The following is a 9,340-nucleotide window of genomic DNA, read 5'->3' on the forward strand; positions in this document are numbered from 1 at the left end:
GAGTATTACTCAGCCATAAAAAATGGTGAACTAATACCTTTTGTAACAACCTGGATGGAACTGGAGACCATCCTCCTAAGGGAAGTATTGCAAGAATGCAAAAACAACCACCACATGTACTCGCTATTATATCAGAGCTAAATGATCAACACGCATGTAAACATATGGTAGTAAAATTCAATAGAAATCAAGCATGTGGGAGGGGGGAGGAGGGGATGGGTAAATTCAGACCTAACGGGTATAATGTGCACTATCTGGGTGAGGTACACACTTATAACTTTGACTCAAACTGCACAAAAGTAATTCATGTAACCAAAACATTTGCACCCCTGTAAAATTCTGAAATAAAATAAAATAATAATAATCACCCAAACTGGAAGCACCAAGACATCCCCCAGGAAGTGACTGGGAAGGCAATTTTTGGCTCATCCATATGATGCAATATTATTCTGTGATTTAAGGGACTTAGTTATCAAACCATTAGAAAGACATGAAGGAACCTTAAATATATATTGTTAGTGAAATGTGAGTCTGAAAAAGCTACATATTATATGAGTTGAACTCTATGACATTCTGGAAAAGGCAAAACTATAGACAGTAAAAATATCAATAGTTGCCAAGGTTTCTGGAGAAAGAGAACAGAGATTTATAAGTGAAGAATAAGGAATTATCGGGGTGAGAAATTGTACTGTATGAGAGTATAACGGTAAACATAACATTGAATATTTCAAAACTTACAGAAATGTACAACAGGGTAAACGTTAATGTAAATGATTAAATTTAGATAATAATGTATCAATATCAGTTAATTAATTTTAGCACATGTATCCCAGTAATGTAAGATGTTAATAGTTGGAATTATGAGGTGGGGGAGAGAAGATAGAATGGTAAGGAAACTGTGTATAATATGCTCCATTTTACATCAAGCCCAAACTCTTCTAGATAAGAATACATATCAACTAAAAATCATAATCTAGTGCCACTGTTTCAGGGACTTTTTTTTTTTTTTTTTTATTCCAGGGTTTTGTGAGGGTACAAACATTACAGTTACACTTTATGTCTTTACTTCACCCAAATGCGGGTTAAAGCCATGCCCTCCCCTCCCTTTAGTGCTCCCCGTGTCCTTTAGTTGTAGATTTGTTCTGTCACCCGGGCTAGAGTGCTAGAGTGTAGTGGCATCATCATAGCTCACTGCAACCTCAAACTCCTGGGCTCAAGCGATCCTCCTGCCTCAGCCTCCTGAGTAGCTGGAACTACAGGAACACACCACCACTCCTGGCTAACTTTTCTATTTTTTTGTAGAGACAAGGTCTTACTCTTGCTCAGGCTTGTTCCCAACTTCTGGCCTCAAGCAATCCTCCTGCCTTGGCCTTTCAGAGTGCTAGGATTACAGGCGTGGGCCATGATGCCTGGCCTGGGGAGACCTTTTTGTGCTAATGTTCAATAATCAGGTAATGTCTAGACCTTGGCTTAAAATATTATCTACCACTGAACGTGAACAAATATCAACTTTTAAAATGTATATTTAATTCTGTGGTTGCACCAGGACTTATTGACTAAGTAAATTAAAATTTCGATACATTAAAAAATATGGCTTAACCTCTTCCTGGGTTTCTGTTCCATATGGAACACCAAGTAATACACGACTATTATACTTGAATAACCTCAATTGTCACATTACCATCCTTGATGTCCATGTGGGGATTCACCTTGATAGCCTGCACTCAGCGGGATCACTGTCAGAGAAGAACATGGTTAATGCATTCGCAGCAGATGGAGCTGTAGGCAACTTGTTGACAGAGGACCAAAGAGGAATTAGTGATGATTGATTCTAAACATAAAGTTTTGATCGCATTGTTTACTGGCTTCTGAGCAGAGCCATCTGAATCAGAGCTGGGTTTCAGGGAGATCACGGAGTTCAGGGAGCACTTAACACGCCTATCAGGTGGACTGTGGGGGCCACGCCTTCCTGTAGATGAGTCGGTACAGAAAGGCACCAGAACAGGGAGACTGGGGGCAGGGGTGCTGGTGCAGAGTGAGGGACGGGGTCCAAACCCCACTTTGAGCCACGTGGACCTGAGAATGTCATGTGATCCCTCTGCCCTCAGTTCCCTGCACTGTCATATTAAGATTGGAATAGGCATTACTTATCAATATCACATTATGAGGTTAAAAATGACTGAGTAGAGGCAAATCATAAGAAAGAGGATGGGCATTTCAGTAGTTCTCTGTAAGTGTTTACTAAATGCCAGGAAGAACAAGTGTGATCCTCAGTAGTGGCTGAACACTCAGAGGGTGCTCGGATGGCTCCAGGGTACTGGAGGACGTAGGTCTATTTTTCATCCTTTAAGGCGTATGATGCTTTATGGGCATTAGAGAAGATCTGGTATTTGGGACAGGTGCTGAGCAGTGTCGCAGTGCTGGAAGAATTTGTCCCAAGTAGTGTCTCCCAACTCTCAGAATCTGTCATCTGTCCAAACGCATATGGGATTTCTAGGAGCTTTTCACATAATGACTATGGCAAATTCTGTTCCATTAATGCACTAACTCCTGCCCTGGGGTGTGTGCCCACTGCCACTAACTTATACTGTGGAGAATGTATAGCAACTCTATAGACTCAGGTAATTCCAGACATGTATACAGATGTTGGAACTCCCTTGTTCAGTGACTCATAATGGCACGGCTGACTGAGGAGGGCAGGTGTGTAGCTCAGAGCCTCAGCACTGGGGCTCCACGCTTGGGTTGCCACCTTGGCTCTTCTACTTAGGAGCCCATGAGCTTGGGCACATTCATCTGTGTCTGTTTTTCTTGACCCAAAGGGGATAGTAAAGAAGCCATGCCATACATCTGTGGTGACTGTTGAATAATTCCAAGCCTGTAAAGTGCGTAGTAAAAATGCTCATGAAGCTTAATTATCATTGGAATGCCCTGCTTTCTATTTCCAAACTTAACAAGGCTCAGAGACTCATTCAAGTCCAGGATTCTGAATTCCCAAGCCATTGCTCTTCCTATGACAGACATCTGCTTGGCCTAAAAACACATACTTTATTCTAATCCAGACCCACTTTTGAAGAATCACACAAGGTTACAGTCAATAATAGTGAGCACATGTCTCTCCACAGATAACTTGAAAGAGAACTCCAGGAACTCTGGGAACTATTGGGATGCTCTAGATACTTCCAGTACACTGTGGCATTTTCAAATAATGTCTCAGCTGAAGCAGAGAACAGGATGTCATTTGTATTATTAGTTCTTCTGGAACCACACGAAAGTTGTGATACCAATAGTGCAACTGCAGCTTAAAAATGCCAAAATATACATGAAGGGATTCCCGAAAGGTACCTAGAAGGCACAGAATGTTTTACCAAAAACCAATTGTAACTACACATTCAAGTAGTATAAAATGGCCATTTGTACTTTTGATAAATGGAGAAATAAAAGTAAACTGGCTCTTTTTTAGAAAACATGGATGCCTCTGAAAAGAGGCTTCGGTGTGTGGGACAGGATGAACCGATACCTCTACAGCGAAGGGCTCATTTGGAGCGTGTACTTGGTGACAGCCTTGGTGCCCTCAGACACAGCATGCTTGGCCAGCTCTCTGGGCAGCAGCAGGCGCACAGCCGTCTGGATCTCCCTGGAGGTGATGGTCGAGTGCTTGTTGTAATGCACCAGGTGAGATGCCTCGCGTGCGATAAGCTCGAAGATGTCATTGACAAACAAGTTCATGATACCCATGGCCTTAAAGGCGATGCCAGTGTCGAGGTGGACCTGCTTCAGCACCTTGTACACGTACATGGAGTAGCTCTCCTTGCGGCTGCGCTTGCACTTCTTGCCATCCTTCTTGTGTGCTTTACTGATGGCTTTCTTTGATCCCTTTTTACGGGCAGGGGCTAATTTGGTCGGTTCAGGCATAGTAAGGAAAAGGAAAAACAAGAAAGCAAAGGAAGACACGAGCCTGAAGTTCACTTCTTAAGTGAAATATCGTGAGCTTGGGAAGCAGAGCTACTCTGTGGTCATTTGTGGAGGAAGGAGGCAGCTAAAGAGAATGTCTTCTTGTCTAGTGGGAGTCCCTCCCCAGGCACTGCCCTGCCTCAGGACTGTTCTCTGAGTGAGCTCAGGGAAGAGCTGCCATCTTATCTGGGCACACTGCGGCTCCATGAGGATGTTCTGGAATTTGTTCCTAGTTTTCTCATTGCAGTAGCAGAGACCAAACAGCAGCCATGTATTTCTCTGAATGTGAAGCGTCAGCCACAACAGACATAGGACAGTGATGGGTGGAGCCACGGGTGCTCCTGTCACCCAGACCATGTGGGCAGTGTCAGTCATGACCAGAGGAGCTGGGCGTCACCAACACTGCCATGGTTCAGAGGAGGAAACCGTGGCTTGCAATCTTTGTCCACAGTTCCACATCCCTCAGTGCTGAGACTGAGAGCTGAACCTTGGATTGTCGAATTCCGAAGCCACAGTTTCTTTCCTGTCCTATCACACCGGTTTCTTATCTCTGTGGTTTAGTCACTCTAGTGCTGTCTCCTGGATGGGAAGGAATAAATGACTCACTGCTCTTAATCTCCTGCTGAACCCACCTTCCCATACCACCCCCGCCCCAGGAAAAGGATAAATGACTCTGACCCTCCAGAGCACTGTAATTAAAGTGTGCACTTAAAAAAAAAACAAGTCTGTCAGAGTTATTCTCCTGAATTTCATGTTCAAAGTGGGGACTCTGTTCCCAGGACATGAACGTGAGAGATCTCATTACCTTTTTTGTGAGGTCATTTTGGGATTCTGAGCCACAGGAATCAGCTGGCCACAGGACGTTTGGGGCCACACAGACTGATAGATTATAAGCTGTCATAAGATTCCAAGTGGAATGTTTTCTCAATACTGTATAATGGTCCAAAAAGTTGTCGCAAAAGAACAACATTTGCTTTTGGCAGCTGGCCTAAGAAGCTAAACACAGAAAAACGCACACTTAAAGCATGTAATTTTACTTTGGAAGTTGTAAAGACAGAGAAAGAGAACAGAGTACTTTTTTGTATGCCATTTATACAACCCAATGAAAATACAAAAGAATGGAGAAATATGTCTTAAAAATAATTGCCTAAAATATTTCCCTGAAACCAGTACAATGTGTTTTCACTTGGACAAACTTTATTAATATCTCATATAAATATGTTTAAGACTCATGTAACATTTTAATATGTGCTAAAGTAAACATTTATTGATAAAATTAAACAGCAATTAATCTTAAAAGGCTTTTTTTTTCTTAGGTAGCAATACAGGAATGCTGTCTTGTGGCAAGAGCGCAGTGCTTACCTGTGATCTAAGACACTCATCCCAGGCATGACTGCATACAAAACTTTCACTGAATGCAATTCCTGCACCAGAATATGAACTTTTCTGGCCAGTTCCCTATCTGGCAAAGTTAAGATCATGCCACTGCCAGATCAGGCCTTTATCATTTTTCTTGGACCCATAGACTTCGTGTCCTATTGGTGTCATATATTCAGAATGAATACTAGTGTCGAGGGTTCTGTATTAATAATATTAGGAGAAAAACAAGAAGTATACTAAGGCTCACTAAGGTATACATACATCTATTTTTAAACTGGCCTCTGTGCGTGGGACCAAACAGAGCCCTTTGGCGCCAGTGGTCATTTCAGTGACTATGACTGTGAAATGCGAGCTGACGCATGTTAAGGAACACGTGGGTCGTGTGTCTGAGATAGAGCAGGTGCAGCATCGGTACCTCTGGATCGCAGCTGTTCTTTCCTCCTCGCTCCCGTGATCAGCAACACCAAGCCATTTCTCATAGAGATCGCATGAAAATATGCTCCCTTCAATGTTTCGAAAAAAATCCTTACATAGATTTAAAACATATTATTCTTATGGCAAATATACATTGGGGAAATTACAGAGAAAACATTTGATGGAAAACTTCATTTTGGTCCTCACTTTGTTCACAGCTACCCTGCGACCTACACAGAGGCCGGCTCCAATCCTCCACTGACTTGCACACCCAGAGGCAAATGCCTGGATTTTTTGCATAAAACTAGAAGCATAAAAGGAGAGTCTGGGCAGTGCTGGGAATGAAGATGAAGTTTCCTCCCAGCCTCTGAAACTTCCTGATGTACATTTTAGCAAACTAGCACCAACTGACAAGGCCTGGTGATAAATCATCCTAATTGCTATTATTTTCATGAAAAGAAGTAAACATATACATTTTGTTTGTTTGCTTAGACACAGTGCATTTAATTTATAGCAAGAAAATTTCTGAAACAAATGAGCTAAATGCACACCCATGTGCTCAAGCACACGTGTTAAGAGAGGAGGGGGCCTTCTGACTTGGGCTAAGAGTGCTCCTTGAGAGAAAATGTTTATAGTATTATAGCTTCGTTCTTCATTTCTTTTAACTGTATACAAAAGATCAATCTTTAAGTTTGTAAGTATCAAGTTGTTGGCTACACACCCAAGGCCCCAGTGGGTAACTACATGATGCTCCTTAACAACCCCCTGGCTTGGAACATACATACCCTGCACACAAAGGAAACCTCATCAAAATTGAGATAAATCCCAACTTTGGGTCTCTGAGTGCCAGTGCTAGAGGCATGCAGATGCAAGCTTCCCATGTGGTGGCCTGGAAACTCTCACTTTATATGGCTGATAAACAAGTCTTAACACTATAAAATTTGGCTTTTTAAAACTTCAGCAGCTTTCAATTTTTTTGTGCAAGAATGAGGGAAGGTTGTCACCTCACCTTGCTAGCTTCAAAGGCACACCTTGTTTCCACTGGTCTCACTAAATAGCCCAAGACTCCTCTCGACAGTAACTAGCTCAGGAAATGCCTCTAGGCAGCTATCGTGACTGTAACCCTGTAATGGTTCACTCGCTCTAATATTTATGGAGCTGCTGCTTGTGCTAGAAGAAAATGGACAAAGTCTCAGGCCTTTTACACCTTTGCTATGTCACTGGTGTACAAACCCACCCATGGTACTTAGGGTTTCCACTGTGCTTTCCCATGGGGTGGCCCCAATGTGTTTGGAGAGACTCTGGCTGGCTCTGGGAGCCTGGGAGGGTTAGGAACATGTTTGCCTGATGTGTACGGAACTTGCGCACACTCAGAGCACGTAACTCCTCTCTGGCTTCCTGGGCCCTGAGCTGCAGAGTCCATCGGTGCAGCTGGGGGGCGAAGCCAGAGCATGACCCAAGCAGAAGACACCAAGGGCATTTGCTGTTCGACCTGTGCTCATCGACAGCTCAACGGCAAACTCCACGCGGTGCTGATCATATTTTCATTTCTGGTGTAGGCCGACTCTCCAGTTATCTGACATGGTAATGTCAAGACCAAGCGTAACTGAGATTCAAATACAATTTTAAAAACCTGTTCATAGTTGTTGCCACCTTACCATATTTTTGTTCAGAGCTGTTAACAAGAATCAAAGTGGATTTATTAAATTCTTTTTCTGTTCTATTATTTCCCCAGGTGGAAACATACCTGGATTCTTGTGATTTAGCTGTGTCAACTCAAATTGATACAAAAATAGATAAAAATTTAGCTGTACCTATTTTTCATACAAATCGATTGGAGTTTCAGAATTCCATGCCTTTTAAAAGTCAGATTTCTAAGAGGCTGTGGTAGGAGCTGGTTGCTGTGTAACTGTCACTGTGGGTGGCGGGTTCAGCAAAACAAATGTTAACAAAGGACACCAAAAGGCAAGAAGTGACAGAAGGCAGGAATGATGGGGTCATTCCTGCCTCACTCAAAGTAAAGGCTTTCAGAGAGCGGGGAAGGAATGATGAGAAACAAATGGAGCTTTCCGTGACCCCATGAGCATTTTTTTTTTTTTTGACTCATCATAAGGTAAATGTTTGCTGACTATGGTAAACTTCTATAACTATCAGCACCATTTTCATAAGCTTCATAAGAATTTTCTATAGGGAATGTTTCCTTCATCCTGAAGGCAGTGGAACGTCATCACATGCAGGATGCTTGACTCGATAAACACTCTGTATATGTGAGTGTGTATTTTAAAATTTATTATTATTAATTATTATTATTATTTTGCATGAGTGTTCAGGAGTGGAGATGGGGAGGGGGTGTGTGATGAGAAGGGAAAGCACATCTAACATATGGGCCTTCAACAATCAAGGAAACCAGTTTCCTGAAATTGTGACTTTGTGATGTGTTTTCCAGTGTTTCAGGTTCTCTGTTGTAGTGATTATTGCTCTTGAGCAATCGTGGGGAGGGAACCAACCGTACAGCATCAGAGTTATGCTGTGAGTGGATGACGCTAGAACGTTACCCACCTTTAAGACAGACGCCACCACACGAACAGACTCACTGTCCCAGTCTACTCGGTCTCCAGAGTCTAGTTTTTCCTTCAGGGCGCGACAGGATTTGGTGTTGGGCGATATTCGGAAGATGCCCTCCACGGGTGGCCCTTTCTGATTAATGAAGGACAACATGTCCTGCAGGAAGGAAAGGAGAGAAAAGCGCACGGCATTTCACATTCCCAACCCAGAGGACGAGCTGCTGCCTTTGTGAGCACAGAGCTGCGTGTGCAAGGCTGTGAGCACAATCCTGAGGCTGAAGGAATGAAGCACATTTTGAATTCTGTTTTGTGTTTTTGGTATCTCCATGTTTTGTACCCATCAATCCACTCTGTAGCCAAACACTGGGACGTTTCTCATCAGATGTTTCAGTGAATCGACACTGCGACATCAAACTCTGCTTCAAGACCTCTGCTCAGTCGCCCTCTCCCACTTCACCATCCCTTTCTGGCTGTGTCCTCACAGGGGTGTTTTTCCCCAAGCACGGAACACTTTCTGCCACACTGGGTCCCATCTGCTTGTTCCCGCTAGACAACTGCATGCCCCGTTCCCCCTTCCTGCACTTCCCAGGCTCTGTCGAAATCAGACTGAAGACCTGCCTCCCTCACAGGAAGCTTCTGTGACCACATTCTCTCCTCGCCAGCTTCCACTTCTCTCTGCTCCGTCTTTATGCCCTTTGCTTGCAGTGTAGACAGAGAATAGATGTCACAGTCAGGGGACTGGAGGGATTCATGACCTACGATGCCACTTATTTGCTGTGTGACCTTGGGCACAGGACATTCTTACCGGGGCTTCATTTCATGTGTGAAGCAGGGGTGACAGTCACAGCTGCCTCCTGAACTGGCCGTGAAAGGTGCAAGGTGCGGAGTAGTATCTAGCAAGTGCCTAAAACGATACAATTTTTTCACATCTAGCAAAAAATTCCCTACAGTGCAGTACTTGGAGAGGTGCTGGACACTCAGTCGGTGTCAGCACTGACAATGCTCACACTGATTTCAAACACACAGGCCAA

The 9,340-nt window shown here is 43.5% G+C and overlaps 1 protein-coding gene across 1 annotated transcript; it reads right to left on the reverse strand.

Annotated features, from left to right (window-relative positions):
- Positions 1-959: 959 nt before the first annotated feature.
- Positions 960-3,912, reverse strand: LOC105822498 (histone H2B type 1-B-like). The gene is made up of 2 exons (XM_012659480.1): positions 3,543-3,912; positions 960-1,018 (listed from the first exon to the last, which is right to left on the reverse strand). Exons 1-2 carry the CDS (start codon positions 3,910-3,912, stop codon positions 960-962), a joined length of 429 nt encoding a protein of 142 aa, XP_012514934.1.
- Between the last annotated feature and the right edge of the window lie 5,428 nt (positions 3,913-9,340).

The sequence above is a fragment of the Propithecus coquereli genome, unplaced genomic scaffold (assembly GCF_000956105.1).
Source record: "Propithecus coquereli isolate 6110/MARCELLA unplaced genomic scaffold, Pcoq_1.0 Scaffold1186, whole genome shotgun sequence".
In the NCBI taxonomy this organism is placed as follows: domain Eukaryota; kingdom Metazoa; phylum Chordata; class Mammalia; order Primates; family Indriidae; genus Propithecus; species Propithecus coquereli.